The 22,436-nt window shown below is 42.9% G+C and overlaps 1 protein-coding gene across 1 annotated transcript in view; it reads right to left on the bottom strand.

Annotated features, from left to right (window-relative positions):
• Positions 1 to 22,436, bottom strand: part of LOC124798509 (probable cytochrome P450 304a1) — a 104,428-nt gene that overhangs the window by 68,767 nt on the left and 13,225 nt on the right. Inside the window, exons 3-5 of the mRNA XM_047261948.1 lie at positions 18,713 to 18,876; positions 4,876 to 5,166; positions 1,018 to 1,135 (exon numbers count right to left, since the gene is read on the bottom strand). Coding sequence (XP_047117904.1) covers positions 1,018 to 1,135; positions 4,876 to 5,166; positions 18,713 to 18,876 — 573 coding nt within the window. The remainder of the gene's footprint in view (positions 1 to 1,017; positions 1,136 to 4,875; positions 5,167 to 18,712; positions 18,877 to 22,436) is intronic.

Here is a 22,436-nt window from a genome sequence, read left to right as displayed (position 1 = left end):
CCTTAACTCCTAACCATCCAGGCAACCAACCATAAAGTCACCATTCTGAGGCTGTGTTCCGTCGCTAACAACAGCACCGCCAACGGAACGTTATACAGTAATCTTTCCTACCCGATGTCGCTCATAAAGCACTACTAAGATATGTTTGAGCGACTGCTTGTTCGTAACGGCCCTCCAGCTACGACTGATGATTTTTTTTGTAGACTCCTATGTAAATCGGATGGAGTGAGGCTCAGCGGAAACTTATCCGTGTACTCTTTGAAACCATGGTACGATTTTAGATGCTCTGATTGCATCAGGGGAGGAATTTACACTAAGATGAATTCTCAGAATCATTGGTCATTCTCTAATGTCTTGTCAAGCATGTTGATTATTATGATTCATTATATTCGGAATGGTAGTAATTATCTGTAAACAAATTGCAGCACCAGCTGCAATTCTATTTTTTAACATCGCGACCGGTTTCAGCCTCCAAGGCCATTTTCAGATAGTTATGCGAATAACATATTTATGTAGCTTTATCCAAATAACCACTTGATAAGGGACTTGGTCGCTCAAAGGTGTGGTGTTAAAAAATAAAACTGAAACTGGTGCTTCAATTTGTCTCCAGTGTTAATGATTTGTGCGTTGCCATGTCACTTCTCTGTGGCATGAAGTTCATTTCTGTCACGTGTATTCCTATTGTTGTTACAATTCCTGCAAACTATAGCGTAGCTACAGATAGACTTCAATATTTCACTATGACAACTAGCATGACATGTTCTTTCACTTGTAATGTAAGGAAAATAAATCTAATTGGGGCTGCAGCAACAGATATGAAAGCAGATATGAAAGTTTATACACTCAGTCCTTTTCGAACATGGTGTTCATTCGTATCTGAGAATAGTGAGCGATGGCTACGAAGATATCTACATAGAGAGAGACTGCTCGGGAAATAGACGTTCCTGTAATTGATTACTTTTAAATTAACTTTATGTTATTCATTTCTTCATAGATTTGAGAGAAATGCGTACTTACTTGAAAAGAATGTTGGTTCCTCAGTCTTTTGTTTTTTCATCATCTCTTTCAGATAGACATCAATGAAATCTCTCATGTCATCGTCACACAATGTATTTTTATGTTCATCAACCATTTGCTGTAAGAGAAAGAACAGAAGGTTAAAAAATATAGATTTTAGGAGGCAGCTCGGATGAAACACACGCTGCGTTTGCAAATGATGGCGAGAAATACAAACAGTAGCTTTGAAGGTGTCTGTGAAATAACTACTTTCAATTTATCCATTTTTTTCTTACTTTATCTCATGAGCTAGTCATTTCATACACTTAGCAAAGATGTTTCTGTAATACGTATAGACTGCAGTGAGTTACGATCTTTGAGATGTTCTCTCTGTGATGTCTGGCGGGAATTTCGTCGCGCTTTTCTGGCGTACTGGCTACAGAGCGCTTAGACTGTCTGCAAGGACGTGTAACGATACAGGTATCATCAAAACACTAAACAATACCTTAGATAACAGAATAACCAAATTTTGACCAGGTAAATTGTTCATGTTTATTCATCATAAGTTTGAAAAGTAACGTTTGGCTGTGAAGCAGTCGTCCGTTAGCACTGAAAGAGGCGCTGTATGAGACATGCCCTATGTAGACGCTCATGCCATATAGCGGTTGCAATTACTCACTGTGGCTGTAAAAATGGATGGGTTACGAATCACCGTAACGTGCTGCAACTCCATGATAGAAATGGAAAATAATCTAAGTTATACATTTATTAAAGTATATTAAGAAATCATTAAATATATTAGGTTCGGATTATTTTATTAAAAAGCTTAGAGTGTTAGAAAGACTGTAAACTTATGTATTGTCTATTATAAAGAGTCATGCCTTTAGAAATATGTAATAATTGTTAAGGGATTTCCTGCATATTAATCTGAGCGGTGGTAGCCCGCCCTTTTTGAGAAGAGACAGCCCTCGAACAAAGATTGTCTAAGTAGTTAGAAGTAGTGTGAGCACAGTGCGCTTGTATGGTGTTTGCGTGATGAAATTCGAGCACTGGTAAAATCAGCCTCGGGTGTCTGTTGAATAAAGTACTATTTTATAAAAAGTGCAGTTAAACTGTGTGTTAAGAGAGAAGTTTGTTCTGACTTATTGTGGAACAAAATGCCAGTTGTATTGTGGATCGCAGGGATCTGCAAGCTGCGAGAGACATATTGCTGGTTACAGGTACAACTGAAGATCCTGTAGCATTCAGAGCCACAGATATTAATCTGCCACTTCACATTTCAGTAGCATTTTTTAAATAAGCTTGGAAATAGCTCGCCAGCACCTGAAATTCGACAGTTTTATTTGAACTTACCTACGACAGTAACAGTGTTATTTTGTCTGTTCTACAACGTAAAGTAGACTTCAAGCAGGGAAGCCATATTAGGAAAACGTGTATAAGCCATGATCTAATTAGAACTGTAAGTTGAGTGATAATATACTGATTATTTATAAATCAAATGTTTATTTCGTGTGTTTATTTATGTATTTACGAAATCAACATCCTTATAGTTTCAATGTTTTAAACCAAAGATTTTTACAGTAATAAAAGCTGGTAATTATTTGAATAAAAAATCGTTCGCCGGCTCACACTGAAATTTCATATACAAATTAATGGATGCTGATTGTCGGTGTTACTGTTGAGAACATGACACCGCAAGGTAAAGTGAAACTTTTACGTCTTTTCTTCAGAAAACTCTGGTGACTGGTGTACTTCGCAAATCGAAAGTAGTGGCGTGTGGTCAAAACGAGCTTGTGTTAATTAAGGTCAGGTATAGGTAGTAATAGAGAACGATTACCTATTTTCTGATTACATATTGCTAAGTGTTTAAACTATTTCATATCTTGTCTGAGATATTTTTATAGCTTAAATGTTAAATATTTAGATAAGGATTTTCAATGCTTATCAGGTTACTAATTGAAAGTTTATTACTTAAATTTTGATGAAAAGTGCTGTGCTATTTAAAGCAATTACATATGTGTGAATATAGCAACATTAATATTAGGCATTCCTGCGCATTTAACACGGGACTCGCATTAGGGAGCACGACAGTTCAAAGCCGTGTCCAGTAATCCCGGTTTACGTTTTCCGTGATTGCCCTAAACTGCTTCATGCAAATGCTGGGATGGCTCCTTTGAAAGGGCAAGACCGATTTCCTTGTCCATCCTTCCCTAATCCAAGCTTATGCAATTTTAATGACAATGTAATTGAGGGATTTCGTAATATACAGAGTGTTACAAAAAGGTACGGCCAAACTTTCACGAAACATTCCTCACACACAAAGAAAGAAAATATGTTATGTGGACATGTGTCCGAAAACGCTTACTTTCCATGTTAGAGCTCATTTTATTACTTCTCTTTAAATCACATTAATCATGGAATGGAAACACACAGCAACAGAACGTACCAGCGCGTCTTCAAACACTTTGTTACAGGAAATGTTCAAAATGTCCTCCGTTAGCGAGGATACATGCATCCACCCTCCGTCGCATGGAATCCCTGATGCGCTGATGCAGCCCTCGAGAATGGCGTATTGTATCACAGCCGTCCACAATACGAGCACGAAGAGTCTCTACATTTGGTACCGGGGTTGCGTAGACAATAGCTTTCAAATGCCCCCATAAATGAAAGTCAAGAGGGTTGAGGTCAGGAGAGCGTGGAGACCATGGAATTGGTCTGCCTCTACCAATCCATCGGTCACCGTATCTGTTGTTGAGAAGCGAACGAACACTTCGACTGAAATGTGCAGGAGCTCCATCGTGGATGAACCACATGTTGTGACGTACTTGTAAAGGCACATGTTCTAGCAGCACAGGTAGAGTATTCCGAATGAAATCATGACAACGTGCTCCATTGAGCGTAGGTGGAAGAACATGGGGCCCAATCAAGATATCACCAACAATGCCTGCCCAAACATCCACAGAGAATCTGTGTTGATGACGTGATTGCACAATTGCGTGCGGATTCTCTTCAGCCCACACATGCTGATTGTGAAAATTTACAATTTGATCACGTTGGAATGAAGCCTCATCCGTATAGAGAACATTTGCACTGAATGGAGGACTGACACATTGTTGGATGAACCATACGCAGAAGTGTACCCGTGGAGGCCAATCAGCTACTGATAGTGCCTGCACTCGCTGTACACGGTACGGAAACAACTGGTTCTCCCGTAGCACTCTCCATACAGTGACGTGGTCAACGTTATCTTTTGCAGCAGCAACTTCTCTGACGCTGACATTAGGGTTATCGTCAACTGCACGAAGAATTGCCTCGTCCATTGCAGGTGTCCTCGTCGTTCTACGTCTTCCCCAGTCGCGAGTCATAGGCTGGAATGTTCGGTGCTCCCTAAGACGCCGATCAATTGCTTCGAACGTCTTCCTGTCGGGACACCTTCGTTCTGGAAATCCGTCTCGATACAAACGTACCGCGCCACGGCTATTCCCCGTGCTAATCCATACATCAAATGGGCATCTGCCAACTCCGCATTTGTAAACATTGCACTGACTGTAAAACCACGTTCGTGATGAACACTAACCCGTTGATGCTACGTACTGATGTGCTTGATGCTAGTACTGTAGAGCAATAAGTCGCATGTCAACACAAGCACCGAAGTCAACATTACCTTCCTTCAATTGGACCAACTGGTGGTGAATCGAGGAAGTACAGTACATACAGACGAAACTAAAATGAGCTCCAACAGGGAAATTAAGCGTTTCCGGACACATGTCCACGTAACATATTTTCTTTATTTGTGTGTGAGGAATGTTTCCTGAAAGTTTGGCCGTACCTTTTTGTAACACCCTGTATAGGCCAGGCGCAATGCCCTGCGCAGCTCACCTCGCAGCGGAAGCGGAAGTGGTCGCTGTTGTGCACGGTGTCGAGGTAGCCGGAGAGCCGCGGGCAGAGCGCGGCCAGCCAGGGGTGCAGCGTGACGAAGCCGCCCGTGGCGTCGGTGGAGCGCAAGAAGCCGAGCCCGGCGCGGCCCAGGGCGCGCGTCGCCGCGTCAGCCTCCCTCGGCGCGCGGCCGCCGTACAGCGCGGGCAGCAGGCAGTTGCTGGTCGCCGTGAAGAGAGCCTCGGGCAGCAGCAGCCGCCGGCCGCCCGACGCCGGGCACGCGCGCACCACGCCCTGCCGGCACACGGCGCACTGTTAGCGGAGTCCTCAAACGTTTCTTCTGCTGGAACACTCTGGGAATCCTGGTACTCTGACGGGACACCTCCCGAGTGTCCCAGAAGTCTTTCCCTGATGATACACATTCATAAGGCATGATTCAATGAAATGGCTCTAACCACTATGGGACTTACTTCTGAGGTCATCACTCCCCTAGACTTAGAACTACTTAAACCTAACTTAACCTAAGGATATCATACACATCCATGCCCGAGGCAGGATTCGAACCTGCGACCGTAGCAGCAGCGCGGTTCCGGACTGAAGTGCCTAGAACCGCTCGGCCACAGCGGCCGGCTCATAAGGCATGAAATAAGACACATACCCAAACACTTTTATTTTCAATTGAATGTGACATATTCAACTTTTTGTGTGCATAAATACACTACTGGCAATTAAAATTGCTACACCAAGAAGAAATGCAGATGATAAAAGGGTACTCATTGGTCAAATATATTATACTAGAACTGACATGTGATTACATTTTCACGCAATATGGGTGCATAGATACTGAGAAATCAGTACCCAGAACAACCACCTCTGGCCGTAATAATGGCCTTGATACGCCTGGGCATTGAGTCAAACAGAGCTTGGATGCCGTATACAGGCACAGCTGCCCATGCGGCTTCAACACGATACCACAGTTCATCAAGGTGTATTGTGACGAGTCAGTTGCTCGCCCACCACTCACCAGACGTTTTCAGTTGGTGAGAGATTTGGAGAATGCGCTGGGCAGGGCAGCAGTCGAACATATTCTGTATCCCGAAAGGCCCATACCGGACCTGCAACATGCGGTCGTGCATTATCCGGCTGAAATTTAGGATTTCGCAGGGATCGAATGAAGGGTAGAGCCTCGGGTCGTAACACATCTGAAATGTAACGTACACTGTTCAAAGTGCCATTAACGCAAACAAGAGGTGACCGAGACGTGTAACCAATGGCACCCCATACCATCACGCCGGGTGATACGCCAGTATGGCGATAACGAATACACGCTTCCAATGTTCGTTCACCACCATGTCGCCAAACACGGATGCGACCATCGTCATGCTGTAAACAGAATCTGGATTCATGCGAAAAAATGACGTTTTGCCATTCGTGCGCCCAGATTCGTCGTTGAGTACACCATCGCAGGCGCTCCTGTCTGTGATGCAGCGTCAAGGGTAACCGCAGCCATGGTCTCTGAACTGATGGTCCATGCTGCTGCAAACGTCGTCGAACTGTTCATGCAGATGGTTGTTGTCTTGCAAACGTCCCCATCTGTTGACTCAGGAATCGAGACGTGGCTGCACGATCCGTTACTGCCATGCGGATAAGATGCCTGTCATGTCGACTGCTAGTGATACGATGCCGCTGGGATCCAGCACGGCGTTCCGTATTACCCTCCTGAACCCACCGATTCCACATTCTCCTAACAGTCATTGGATCTCTACCAACGCGAGCAGCAATGTCGCCATACGATAAACCGCAGTCGCGATAGGCTACAATCCGACCTTTATCAAAGTCGGATACGTGATGGTACGCATTTGTCCTCCTTACACGAGGCATCACAACAACGTTTCACCATGCAACGCCGGTCAACTGCTGTTTTGTGTATGAGAAATCGGTTGGAAACTTTCCTCATGTCAACACGTTATAGGTGTCGCCACCGGCGCCAACCTTGTGTGAATGCTCTGAAAAGCTAATCATTTGCATATCACAGCATCTTCTTCCTGTCAGCTAAATTTCGCGTGTGTAGCACGTCATCTTCGTGGTGTAGCAATTGTAATGGCCAGTAGTGTAATTAAAGCTTGCACAGAGGTTTTAATAAGTCATTTTCCCACTCTCATTATGCCAATGGAACAGGAAGAAAACGTAATCTGTGGTAAAATGCAATGCATTGCTATTCAAAATAGTTTGCAAAGCATGGAAGTAGATGGAGATGTAGAAGAAGATTTACGGTGTACGAGAAATTGCGCAACAAAGAACAGCTCCCTAAGCAATGGGACAGCTAGAGTTGTCCTGAAGCAGGTAATCATGGCTTAAGTTTCAGGGTCGACGGCGATGGTCGCTTCTCCTACCACAAACTCAGTCGAATTCCACGTGTGATGAGGATCGCAGCGAGCGTGTGGCCCTACGGCTTAGTGGCCTTGTTTTATCATCGGCGGGCCATCGATGCATACAAGCTGCTTATTATCTTGAGTTCCCAGCGTCATTTCCTTACACGTTTTACCAGTAAACGTGAAACATTCGAGCGACACACACTGTCGCAGTGAAGCTGGTAACTCATAACGAAACACTATCATATGCTCACCAACCACTATTGCTTCAAAGTAGTTTCGCCCATCACAGTGAAGCACCAGTTGTTTGGGAAGAATTGGGTAGTGCACACTTGTTTGCAACCCTAGAAATAGCTGACGCCGGCTTGCCATGTATGCAGCCAGTTTGAGTATGGAACTGTTCAGTGGACAAATCAGCCTACATCCTTACATCATACTTTATTAAAGAGTATGACACATGCAGGTTTGGGTCGCTCCGGAGAGAGTGCACGGATAGCCGAAACGGTTAAGGTGACCGCTCGCGTTCGATTGCCGGTCCGGCACAGACATTCGTATGCCACTATTGAGTAGTAGATCTATCTGTACCCAACACGGCTAAGGTCATGGAATTCACAGCTAGCTAATTAACTTCGAAATGGTTTGACAAAGAAACTGAGAAGAAAATTATTCTCGTCTGTCAACAACACGTTCCAATAAAATCCTGAGAGCATTAAGTCGCGACATCTGTCGAGCGCGCGGCACACAGCCAAGAGCTCGTGGATTCTGGCGGCTGCTGCAAGTTCGCGAAGCACCACGGAAGCTCCGATGTACGGACGAAAAAAAAAAAAGTTTCAGCTATTCGCATTAATCGGACACCGTATTCAACAGTGTACACTATGTGATCAAAAGTGTTCGGACACTCTCAAAAACATAGTTTTTCATATTAGGTGCATTGTGCTGCCACCTACTGCCAGGTACACAATATCAGCGACCTCAGTAGTCATTAGATATCGTGAGAAGAATTGGCTGCTCCGCAGAACTCATGGACTTCGAACGTGGTTAGGTGACTGTGTCACTTGTGTCATACGTCTGTACTCGAGATTTGCACACTCCTAAACATCCCCAGGTCCACTGTTTCCAACGTGATAGTCAAATGGAAACGTGAAGGGCACATACAGCACAAAAGCGTACAGGCCGACCTCGTCTGTTGACTGACAGACAACGCCGACAGTTGAAGAGGGTCGTAACGTGTAATGGGCAGACAACTATCCAGACCATCACAAGGAATTCCAAACCGCATGAGGCTCCACTGCAAGTACTATGACAGTTAAGCGCGAGGTGAGAAAACTTGGATTTCGTGATCGAGCAGCTGCTCATAAGCCACACATCACAACGGTAAATGCCAAACGATCCCTCGCTTGGTGTAAGGAGAGTAAACATTGGACGATCGAACAGTGGAAAAACGTTGTGTGGAGTGACGAATCACTGTACACAATGTGGCGATACGATATCAGGTTGTAGGCATGGCGAATTCCCGGTGAACATCATCTACCAGCGTGTGTAGTGCCCAGTAAAATTCGGAGGCGGTGGTGTTATGGTGTGGTTGTGTTTTTCATGGAGGAGGCTTGCACCCCTTGTTGTTTTGCGTGGCACCATCACAGCACAGGCCTACATTGATGTTTTAAGAACCTTCTTGCTTCCCACTGTTGAAAAGCAATTCGGGGATGGCGATTGCATCTTTCAATACGATCGAGCACCTGTTCATAATACACGGCCTGTGGAGAAGTGGGTACACGACAATAACATCCCTGTAATAGACTGGGCTGCACAGAGTCCTGACCTGAATCCTATAGAACACCTTTGGGATGATATGAAACGCCGACTTCGTGCCAGGCCTCGTCGACCGACATCGATTCCCCTCCTCAGAGCAGCCTCCGGAAAAGAATGGGCTGCCATTCCGCAAGAAACCTTCCAGCACCCGCCTGAAGGTATGCCTGCGAGAGTGAAAACTGTCATCAAGGCTAAGGGTGGGCCAACACCATGCTGAATTCCAGAATTACCGATGGAGGGCGCCACGAACTTGTAAGTCATTTTTAGCCAGGTGTCCGAATACTTCTGATCACATAGTGTATCTTGCTGGCGTCTTAGCTTGTTGCTGTCGCTGTGTATAACAATAATGAGGAAGATTGTCGCGACTACAGACTATCCTATGAGATGTCTTCTGTCAGAAGAGCGAGGGGCACAGGGGGCCCTCTGTGTATACGAAATATGAGTGTCCAAGTCTTAGCGGCAAATGTTGGCAGTCAGACTTAGACGATAAGTAGCACAACGTCAGTAGATTAAACTTGTGTAAACCGCAAATAGTGGTAGTTCATACTGTAGAGTCGGCACTAAATGAAGTGCAAAGTAGCTGCCGATACTTCTCCTGGTATGGGGTCAACGATTTTCGGAACAGGAATGCAAAGAAGAGGCGTGGCGAGTCGTGTGCACCGACAATTTCTCGCGGGTCATTTTCTCAGAGCAGCTAATGGCCTTTCTCAGTAGGAATCAAATGGCTCTGAGCACTATGGGACTTAACATCTGAGGTCGTCAGTCCCCTAGAACTTAGAACTACTTAAACCTAACTAACCTAAGGACATCGCACACATCCATGCCCGAGGGAGAATTCGAACCTGCGACCGTAGCGGTCGCGCGTTTCCAGACTGAAGCGCCCAGAACCGCTCGGCCACAGCGGACGGTCAGTAGGAATCAACATGGATTCCATAAACATGAAACAATTGTACGCTCCATGAAACGACATGATATAACATGACATTTCCATATAAAATTAAATGTAGGAAAGACAGATCCGAACTTGAGATTCACTGAGAGAATCTTAACGAAATATAATTAATTAACCACAGTACGGCTTACAAAACACTCCTCAGGCCGATTGTGGAGTATGGCTCATCTGCTTGGGACATAGCCAGCTTCTATTAGTGTAAGAGATATATAAAATTCAACGAAGAGCAATAAACTTGATTACGGGTTTGCTTAGTAAGCGAAGATATATTCGACGAACTCTAGTGTCAGACGACGCGGAAGTGACAATGTGCATCACGTAAAACATAACAGTTAAAATTCCGAGAGCGCACACCGAAGAAGAATCGTGAAGCTTATGACTTTCTCCCATTTATGTCTTGTGAAATGACCACGACGACGTAATTAGAGAAATTAGAGCTCATACGAAGGTTTATCGACTGTCCTTCTTCCCAAGTACCATTGGCGAATGGTACAGGTAAGGGACACTACTACCAGAAGTATCCTCCTCCACACAATGTAAGGAACGTGCACAAAAAGATGCAGACGAGACCAAGAAGGAAGTCTTCACCGGCGCTCAGACTGACGTCCCATTCTCTGGCTGCTGGAAAGCGTTAGACACACTTCAAAATTGTCAAGAAATGAACAGAATATGAGTGGAGCGAGCTGAATATCAGAACGAATATGTGATTGGATTGAGGCACTCCTACCAAACAGCACCGGGGCATATCCTGACAGAAAAGCTTAAAATATCATTGGGCGCAATCCATGAGAGTGATACAGGCTCGTTACTGTTCCCAGTATATAGAACTGATCTGATGAATACTGTCGCAGGCTTCTTGAGGCTGTCCACGGATCAAGCTGTTATGTATAGAAAAGTGGCAACTGTAACGAAGAAAGACTTACAGATGATCTACGCTAGGTTAACGGCTTAACATTTGACCCTTAACATAAACAAATGTAACGTGTTACATATAAACAGACAGAAAGAACGATTTTTGTTTCATTACACCGTTGGAGAAAAATTACTGGAAATACTCGTATCCGTTAAATGTCTGGAAGGGAGCATACGCAACGAATTTAAGTGAACCTAACCGTAGAAAAGGATTACGCCGACCTTAAATTCGTTGTTAGAAAATCGCAGAAACCACATTTCACCAACGGAGGACGTACCTTACAGAACCATTGTTTGACACATATTTGACTATTACTACTCGTTGTGTTCCTTACCATGCACTGTTGACGAAGGAAACTGAATAAATTGAAAGAAGGGATCTGCGTTTCTTCATTGGTGCCTTTTTAAGAAGGAAAGCGCCACGGAAGTGCTAATGTAACTCCAGTGGCAAACGCTACATGAGGAACATTGAGCATCCTTGTGACGTTCGTAGAAGAATCGACATACCACATCCTTCTACATACAACTCGCGAGAAGACTGTGAATGTAAAAGTAAGATTCGCACCCGTACACAGGCTTGTCAACACTCATTCTTCCCGCACCTGATTCGCTTCTGGAACAGGAAGAAAGAGGGCAAGTATTAGCTTTACACGAAGTAACCTCCACCGCACACCGTAGAATGATTTGCGAGGCATAGATGTAGATGTAAACAGCGATCGCGCTTCTTGCCGCTACTTCCCTACGTGAGCATCCCGCGCAAGGGCGCTTCACTGTTTCACCTGTGTCATGATGGACGTCATCGGTTGATTTACCTGTGTGAATTTTGCGTTGTATATGGTGTCGCAGGAGGAACGGTCAATATGCACCGATACGACAGTAACGATCACCTGAAGTAAACACGTACTCTAAAATACACACCTTAAGAGCCATCATCACTACTTCATCTTTGATACTATGAAACAAATCTCTTCTAATGCAAAATCTTTGCTTCCAATATTTTAAGAGGTGGTAGTATTGGCCAAAACAAGGAAAAAAGTCCACTAAACATGGGTTGTAATGTGCATACTTTAAGAGCTGTGAGCACTTGCTCATCTTCGCTACGGTGAAACACAGGTCTTCGGCTGAACAAATACTCGTGGCTCCTAAGGTATCATTTTAGAGTCCATTTTTCTAAGACATTTTTTCTTGTCTTTGTCATTGCTGGCTCCTCCCATAGTAAGAAATGCAAAGTGGATGCAGTAGTAGGTATTTATGTAGAAGTATGGAAAATGAGGAAGTTCTCATAACTGTTCAAGGTATGCAATTTTGAGACCATATTTATTAGAGGTCTTTTGTTTAAGTAATCATTGGTGTCATACCCCGTAATATTGACCAGTGCACCTGGGACACCTTGTATTGTGAACTGAACACGGAATATATCGAAACAATCAGAAATTTAATTTCATTAGCCGGTTTCGGCACTTAGCGTTCTTCTTCAGAAGGTCGTAAGTATCGCATTATTTGCGATTTAACAATAAGATGCATGTAGACTACTGTTGTGGTCATGTGGTTCACGTTGCCTGTACGAAAACTGTATACAACAACCAAACAAAATGCCGACATTACACCAGAACTGGCACGATGTCTGAACTTGTTATTTGACTTCTTTATACCATTTTTGTACAGAATCTATGAACCACATGAGCATAGAAATATGCTGCATGTATCTTATTGTTGACATTCGCAAATAAGCGATAGTCGAAGAAGGACACTAAGTGCCAGAAACCGGTTAAGGACACTGAATTTCGTTTATGCAGCTCGTTACTGATTATTTCGATATATACAAGTACAGTAGCTGAAGATGTGTAAAATACTGGACACGGAATATCTAAGTTCGAGTCCTCCCTCGGGCATGAGGGTGTGTGCTGTCCTTAGCATAGGTTAGTTTAAGTATGCGTAAGTCTAGGGATCGATGACCTCTGCAGTTTGGTCTCTTAGGAATTCATACACATTTCGAAACCCAGTAATCTGGGAATGTTACTAAAAGCTTGTGATGTTTCTGTGGGAAGGATCCACAAGCCACTTTGAATCTGAATCAGGGAAAGTGGGGAGTGGTGCTGATTGGGACAAAGACACTACAGGTTCAAATGGTTCAAAAGGCTCTAAGCACTATGGGACTTAACGTCTGAGGTCATCAGTTCCCTAGACTTAGAAACTACTTAAACCTAACTAACCTAAGGACATCACACACATCAATGCCGGAGGCAGGATTCGAACCTGCGACAGTAGCAGGCGTGCGGTTCCCGACTGAAGCGCTTAGAACCGCTCGGCCACAGCGGCCGGTGACACTACAGGCACCTTCCGAAAAGCCATTGCTAATTCAGGTCTGAGGAAGCCGACTCAAGTCTTGTATTTGCTCTATACCCCACATTATGCGATATGCGCAGTACATGGTCAGCAATTTTTAATACCTCTGCTTGAGAACAAGAAAATTTATGACTCAACAGAGAAGAAATGTTCAGTTCTAAGCGAAACTAAACGTTACTTAAGATTACAAGGGAATGCTTTTAGAAAGGAACATTCTTGAGAAGAGCGTGTTTCTTTCAGTGTAGTAGAAAAGAGCATATTATGCAAAGGAAACAAAAAGTCCTGATAAACACCCCAACTGTCAAGATAAAGAGTGAATTATCAGACATGTGGATACACTCATAGCAAATGTTGTGTAACGCTAGTGGAAGGTAATTCTTCTAGTGTGGATACTTGCTCACTGCTAGATAAGAGTTAAGGTAAGCTACTGCTCACAGGCAGCTCAACACTCCGGTCCAGAGCACAACGACCTTCGGCTGGTAGCGTCAGTACACGTCGGCCCAAGTCTAGCTCGGGCTACCTCCTTTGACACATAAACTGTTACTCGAGGTGTGCCTACCCGCTCTCAGTCACCACCACTCGGCACCTGCATACTGCAAAGTACTCCCTGTTAACGGCGTGTACTGAAGCAGTTCAATGGAATTATGCCTATCAATGTTTCGCTTGTGTCAACGCCATCACCAGAACTTAAGAACGCGACTCTGAGATTTTTATTAATTTAAATTTTACACTAATACCTTGCTTTTTAGTTGTAATATTGTGATGGCAGTACACTCTAAGACAAAAACTAACCACGCGCGACGAAGCAGTTATCCGAATGGGCTGTAAAACGATAGCTTTGATGTACATGTACCGAAAAACAAATAAGTACAATTTAGAAAAACCGGACGATTTCCCCATAGAAAAGAGCTTCACAAATTCTACAAGTAAATAATGCGTTGGTCCCCCTCTGGCCATTATGCAAGCAATTATTCGGATTTGTATTGATTGATAGAGTTGTTGGATGTCCTTTGAGGGATTTCGTCCCGAATTCTGTCCAATTAGAGCGTTAGATCGTCAAATTCCCAAGGGTCCTGCCCATAACGTTCCAAATATTCTCAGTTTGGTAGAGATCCGGCGATCCTGCTGGCCAGTATAGGGTTTGGCAACGATGAAGATAAGCAGTGTGTAGGTGGGCATTATCTTGCTGAAATGTAAGCCGAGGATGGTTCGCCATGAAGGGCAACAAAACGGGACCCAGAATTTGGGCGGCGTACCGCTGTGCTGTAAGCACGTCGCAGATGACGACCAAAGGGATCCTGCTATGAAATGAAATGACACCCCGTCACTCGTGGCTGTCGTGCCGTATGGCGATAGTTAGGCCTGTATCTCTTGGTATCCCACCGCTGTCTGGGCATCTCAGGACACTCCTTCACTGGTCATCGGAGCTCAGTCCAAAGTGGGACTCATCACTGAAGACAATTCTATTCCATTCAATGAGATTCCAGGTCGAATATGCGCGCCACCACTGCAAACGGCTTGTTGGTGTACAGAAGTCCATCGTAGTCGTCTCAAGGCGCTCAGCCCCATTTCTGTGAGGCGCCTATTAATGGTCGTTGCTGTCACTGAAGCACCAGTCACATCAATGATAATGATGAGTCTGGGACTCTGAGTGCCTCTCTCGCGATTACTCGGCCCTCACGTTCTGCCATCTCTCTAGGCCGACCGATTACTTCTTTATGCTGTGTTCGGCCGTCGTTCACCCATTCACATCGTCAATAATGGGATTGTTCCCACTCAAACGTCGAGTGATTCGCCAATTACTTCAACCGGCTTCTTTCAGCCCAACTACACGTTTTCTCTCAAGTGCTGACATATGCATATACACTATTGTTCACGCGACTGTCTGCCAGGCGTAGTTACTGTCCTTCTCGGGACACGGAATGAAACTCGTAAAAACTTCATGCCCTGGTATCGACATGTCCCCTGTTTGCTGTCCCTGCCAGCTGCGGTGTGAAATTGCGCTGCAGCGTCAATCACTCATCCAACGGCCGCCAAAGTTAACGATTTTCCATTTTCTATCGATACCTGTTTGGACATCATTTTATGACTAATTTGCATAACTTCTTGTAAGTTGAGATGTTGTATTTTCACACCGCCAAATCTCGTCACATAAAACACTGATTTGTGTAATGAAAGAGGCCAAGAGCCATCTATTTGCCAATGTATAATATTTAACTAAGCATGTAATGATGTATTTTGACGATTTACAAGGAGAAATGAGTCCAGCGCTAGTGACGCGCCAAAGAAACTATAGTCTAATTCAGTGCGCATGTAAATACATCTATATTAAAGACAGGCTCTGAAGACATTTGAATATTACAAAAAACAAGTGCGCAACCCATCGTCCGCTGCCGGACGATATCACTCTCTTTTTGTCTTCTGTATAATATTGGCGCACCATTACATAGGCGTCATTACAAGATTTGTAATTTGTTTAAATCTATTGATAAATACTGTTATTTTGTTGCATGTGAGAATAGTATGTGTGATATATATATATATATATATATATATATATATATATATATATATATATATATATATATATATATACTGCTGGCCACCGTAAATGCAACACCCTGAAGGAAGCATCCGAATCGAGTGAAATTTACACCATGAGTTTGCAGCGATGAGATATGCAACTGATTTGAATTTCAGCGCAGACGCACATCACGCGCACCTGTGGCGCCACCTCATAGCGCCATTAAAGGCTTGGCGATTTCGACGAGTGTACGTTCGGCACGTCTGTTTACCTTATGGTTGTTTCACAAGACGATCAGTTATGCCTCGTAGACAACAGCGAACATCTTTTGATCAAGTATCCGAGTTCGACAGAGGAAGGATATAGTGGCTTACCGAGATTGTGGATTATCATACAGAGAAATCGCTAGTCGTGTTGGACGAAACCAAACAACTGTAATGCGGATATGTGACCGTTGGATGCAGGAGGGTACGACGGACCGACGTGGTCGATCGCATTCACCTCGGTGCACCACTGCACGTGCTGATAGGCAAATTGTGCGCATGGCAGTGACGGATCGCTCAGTGACATCCCGAACCATAGCACAGCACATTGCGTCTGTAACGCATCATCCAGTGTCTGCGCGTACCATTCGACGCCGTTTACAGCAGAGTGGTCTGTCCGCAAGACGTCCATTGCTTCGTCTACCATTGACGCAGAACCACAGACGTCTCCGTCGCCAATGGTGTGATGACAGACGGATGTGGACGGCAGAATGGAATGACGTTGTCTTTACCGACGAGGCACGCTTCAGTCTGCAGCACCACGATGGTCGGATTCGAGTGTGGAGACACCGTGGAGAGAGGATGCTGGACAGCTGCATTGTGCACCGCCACACTGGTCTTGCACCGGGTATTATGGTATGGGGCGGTATTGGATATTACTCTCGCACGCCTCTAGTACGCGTTGCCGGTACTTTAAATAGCCGGCGCTACATATCCGAGATGCTGGAGCCAGTTGTCCTTCCTTACCTTCAGGGTTCGGCCACAGCCATATTTCAACAGGATAATGCGCGACCACACGTGGCACGCATTGTCCAACCAGATTGAATTGTTTCCCTGGCCTGCTCGCTCTCCGAATCTTTCGCCGATAGAAAACATGTGGTCCATGGTTGCTCAACGAGTGACCCAGATTACATCCCCAGCTGCCACACCAGATGATCTTTGGCAACGTGTGGAAGCTGCTTGGGCTGCTGTACCCCAGGAACACATCCAACGTCTCTTTGACTCAATGCCGAGACGTATGGCAGCGGTGATCTCCAACAATGGCGGCTACTCTGGCTAATGATTCTGGCAGGAACCACATGTCACAGACGTCTGTAAACGTAATCATTTGATACTTGGTCAACATGTTATCTACAAAATAAATTTTGTTGTGCTACCTCTTGTCTTTCTTGGTGTTGCATTTACGGTGGCCAGCAGTGTATATATATTTAGCCAATCGTGTCCGACGTGTCATTGTGTGGACAGAACAGTTTAGGTCGACGTTAACATACTACTTATACTCCCCCCTCGTATTATTCTTCAAACTCAGTTTTAAACTGGCCCTTAGGTACATTTTCAGTGCGACTGATGTCCGGAAATTTCTTAGCAAACTTACACTTCTCAAATCGCACATCGCTCGCACAAAGCCTCGCTGTTCCACAATGTTCCACGGCACTTTCTAAACAGGAAAAGGAGGCAAGCAACTATATGTTGCTTCCCCTTCCCAATCTGATGCTTAATAATTTTTATGTGTGCAAGAGCGCACGTCGTGAGAGAACCACATCTGATTTTGAGACAATCTGCATTACAACACCAAATTGCAATCAATCATCATATTTTAATAACAAATATCTAATAATATTTTCTTACATCAGATAGTTCATGGTTTTTTATCTATTCGTGTGCATTTTAACGGCGGTGGAATCTTGGAACTAGCCCAAAATTTGCCTAAACGAGCGCAGGAAACCATCTAAAAACCAAACTCATGCTGGCCGGTGTACCAGCCCATGGTCGTTAATCCGTTGCATGCATTCGATTCAGGTCTGGGGTATCTCTCTGTCTTGCAAGATAGCACACTACGTGTTACGCTATACGAGAAGGTCATTATACATAGTTAACATGTAATTAACATTTTTTCATTTAGAGTCATGTAAAAATCTATCACCATTTGCATAAGCTCATCAAAACGTGGGACTTAACAATAAAATTGTTCATTACAGGAGCTTCTCCTTTTTTGTAATTATATTTCGCGAACTGTTGTTACTGGGCCGACTTCTGATCCATTACAGTTGTTGCATCATCCGCAAAGCCCTAGAGAGCAGGGGATAAGACGGAGCGACGGGATGGGTGGAGAGCGGCAGATACATCACTCAGTCAAAATATGACGATGCTGCTCAGCGACCTCAAGGAATCTCTCTGTACGTGCGGACGCAACGACGCGTACCACGGCCAGATGTCTGTACTCACACATACGTTACAGTAGTGAAACGACCGAACTGCTGCACTCCTTAGTGCTCATCATTATCATCTTCATCGTTATTATCATTGCTCTGCCCTAGAGCAGGTCTTCACTTGCAGCTGTCAATGCAGTCCTATCATTTGCTACCCTCTTTGTTTTGTCATAATTTTTTTCTATCATTATGCTATCCATCATCTGGTATCTTCTACAATCACTTCTTGTTCTTCCATTCACCGTTCCTCCCATAGCGTCCATCAGTAAACAGTCTCTTCACATCCAGTGTCCAAGCCAACCGTGTTTCCTCTTCCTGATTACCTTAGTAATAAGGATTATCAATTTATCTCCAAGTTATCGCACAAAATCTCTCATTGACTGTCGTTCAACAGATTTTAAATCGGAGACATTAAGATTGTTTACGGGATTTATTAGTCCTCGAAATCTTACCTCCCCCTCTCGTTCACCGCGGATCATTTCAAGCAAATCCTTCACTTCAGCTTCTATTTCAGCTTCCAGTTGTTTAGAACGACGTCCGAAGCCGAAATCGCGCAGATACCGAAGGCTAAAGCGGCGTTGTTCCTTCCACAGCTCTCCATCTACGAAGAACACTCCTGTAAAAGTACAGACGAGATTGTTTTCACACTTTTTTGTAACTACACTAACAACCAAAACATTATGACCACAGTCCACCGCGAAACTGAATGTCAGTTACTTAGTTAGTTACGTGTTCCATTCATCAGTCTCACGGAAACCGTTATGATGTGGGACGTATCAAGTGTATCCTTTTTTTACCTACCCCATTCCTTTAAATGGCACAAAATGCCTATATTATGCCTATAGATTTATTTATTCTTATTCAAGAATTCATCTATGGTATAGAAGGAGTTGTCAAGGAGATATGACGTCAATTTATTTTTGAAACTATTACTACTGTCTGTCAGACATTTTATTTCATCTGGAAATTTATCGAAAAGTATTACAGCAGCAGAATCAAGATAGGTTAAGTAGAGGATAGTGTACGTCTTTCTTTCTTCTGCCATTATAACCATGAATGTCACTGTTGTTTTTAAACTGGTCCTTGTTGTTGAGAATAAATTACATTGCTGAGTAAATGTACTGTGAAGTTGTTGTAATAATTCCTAACCATTTCATTAGATGCCTACAAGATGTGCGACTATGAGGCCCACACATTATTCTAATCACTATCTTTTGAGCAGTGAATACTTTGTGCCTAAGCGTTGAGTAAAACCAAAACATTATTCTGTATGACATCAGAGAGTGAAAGTATGCAAAGTATGTTAGTTTGCTAATTTCCATATCCTCAAAATTAGAAATTATTCTGATTTAAAAGTTACTGAACCTAGTTGCTTTAGGAGATCCAAAAGATGAATTTTCGGATTAAGATTCTCATATATATGTACACCCAAAAACTTAGCGTGCTCTATCCTGACTACTGACTTCTGTTGATGTGTTACATTTATTGAAGGAACAGTACTCCCTGCAGTTGAAAATTGTATGTACTGTGTTTTTTCAAAGTTTGGAGCAATCCGATTCACAGAAAACCAATCAATAGCTTTTCCAAAGACATTATTTGTACCATTTTCAATTGGAGTTTCATTTACTGGATTAATAATGATGCTTGTATCATCAGCAAACAGTGTCATTTTAGCTCCTTGTTTCAGATAAGAAGGGAGGTCATTCACATATATCAAGAACAGAAGGAGACCCATGATTGAACCCTGTGGAACACCTAATATAATGTCACCCCAGTTATATGAAGTGGGAAACTTCCTTATATCACTTAATCCGTATAAAGAAACTTTTCGCTTCTTGTTCTGTAGATATGACTTAAACCACTCATATGCTGTTCCATTTATACCATAGAATTGTAATTTATGTAACATAATGTCAGGGTTCACACAGTCAAAAGCTTTAAATAAGTCAGAGAAAATTCGTATTGGTGACATTTTACTATTTAAAGACTCTGTTATGTGGGCAGTGAAATTTCATGTTGCTATTTCAGTAGAACAGCATTTTTGAAATACAAACTGTGATTTACTAAGTATCCCATTGCTGTTGAGATGGCTAACCACTCTTGAGTACATTACTTTCCCAAGGATTTTTGAAAATGCTGTAAGCAAGCTTACTGTCAGTAATTATTGACATCTGTGGTGTCTCCTTTTTTGTAGAGAGGATGGACAAAGGCATATTTTAACATGTCTGAGAAAATACCTTGAGTTAGTGATGCATTACAGATGTGACACAGAAAATCAGCTGTAACTCCTCTACCTTGTTTTAATATTTTGTTGTCATTTAGTCCAACAGAACATTTATTTTTCAAAGATTTAATGAGTTTCCTTACTTCACAAGAGGTTGTTAGATGAAAATTAGTTTGACAAGGATTTCTTAAAACTGACGCTTCCATGTACTGATTAGCTTTTTCTTTCGAACTACACTACTTTTTTCACCTACACCTAAGAAATGGTTGTTAAATACTTTAGTTGCTTGTGTATTGCTGGTTATTATCGTCTCATTCTCTTTAATAGTAATACTACCTACCCCAGTTGTTACCTTTCCTATCTCTTTTCTCACGACATTCCATATTGATACGATTTTATTGCCTGAGTTGTTAATTTCATCTCTAATATACATATTTTTGATTTTCTGACAGCTTTTCTCAATTTGTTACAATAATTTTTATAAACTAAAATTACTTCTGCATCTTTACTAATACTTGCTATCTCATACAATTTTCTTTTTCTTTCTGAAGACGTTTTAATATCTCTAGTAATCCTAGGTTTCTTTGAAAACTGTTTGGTGTTACATTTAATAATTATTTTATCGTAACAATGTTCAAAAAGTGATATAAACTTATCAAGAAATATGTTGCATTTATCATTAACATTTGGCTCACTATATACATCCCCCCAATTAACATTTCTTGAACTTTCTCTGAAGTGCTTTGTAGATACAGAGTTGATCAGCCTTACACTTTTACTTAAAGGTTTCTGAACTGCACACCCTGCTAGTTTTTGTAAGTTAATCAATTGTGGATCATGGTCTGATAGTCCCTTTATCACAGGAAAGGCATGTGTTAGCTTTACATCCTCTTGCTGTACAAATGCATTATCTATCAGAGTACTACTGTCTTGACCTATACATGTAGGGAAATTGATCACTGATTCTAACTTATATGTCATTAATAACACATGTAGTTCAGTTTTCTTATCACAATTACTTAGAAAGTTTGCATTGAAATCACCACAGGTTAATAACTTCTTATTTTTGTCTGACAGACAGCATTATAGAGAATCAAACTGTTTTATGGATCGCTCCCAATCTCCTAATGGGGATCTGTACACTGTTGCTAATATCAGCACTACATTATCTAGCTGTAGTTCACATGCACGAACTTCTAAATGCTGATCTACACAAAATTTGCTTACTTCTACAGCTTTGTATTTATACCCTTGTTTTGTGTAAATGGCAACTCCTCCTTTATCTTTGCTAGATCTGCAAGTGTAAGATGCTAATTATACCCATTTACACTGTCACTTTCCATCGCCACTGTTACATGGCGATCAGACAGACAAAGTATATCAGTCCCATTCTTGTTTTTGAGATAATCGAAACACATCAACAGTTCATCTTCTTTATTTTTTTTATCCCTGATATTCTGATGAAATAAATTGATACTACTCTTAGCTTTATCCATATTTAGTGTATATGAAGCTTCTTTTATTCTATTTTTCTTTATTGTTGTCTGTTTGTACTTTGGTTGTAACCTAAAATACCGGTCTGCCCGGTTTCGTTAACCACAGGGTTCATCCCTTCTATGACTGGCCGCCTTACAGTATCTGTGGCGTGTAGGCGTCGCGGGTACATGACGCGGCAAGGAAAATACATTTACAGAGCAGAGGCGAATCGGCAATCATTCTAGTAACCACATGGACCTCAAGAGGGGAAATCGACTGACATAAGTGACTTTGACAAACGGGAGTATTGCTATGATCCGGCGCCTGGGAAAAAGCACCTAGGGAACAGCGAAGATGGTCCTCTGTTCACAAGCTACTGTCGTGAGCGTCTGTGGAAAGTGGATGAAGGACTAATGCTGTACTACCGACGTACAGCCGAGGAAGGTGACGGCGATTAAGTGACAAGATTTTGGGTG

This window comes from Schistocerca piceifrons, chromosome 5 (assembly GCF_021461385.2).
Source record: "Schistocerca piceifrons isolate TAMUIC-IGC-003096 chromosome 5, iqSchPice1.1, whole genome shotgun sequence".
Classification (NCBI taxonomy): domain Eukaryota; kingdom Metazoa; phylum Arthropoda; class Insecta; order Orthoptera; family Acrididae; genus Schistocerca; species Schistocerca piceifrons.
The sequence above is the reverse complement of the archived record's forward strand: the minus strand, read 5'-3'. Positions and strand labels throughout refer to the sequence as shown.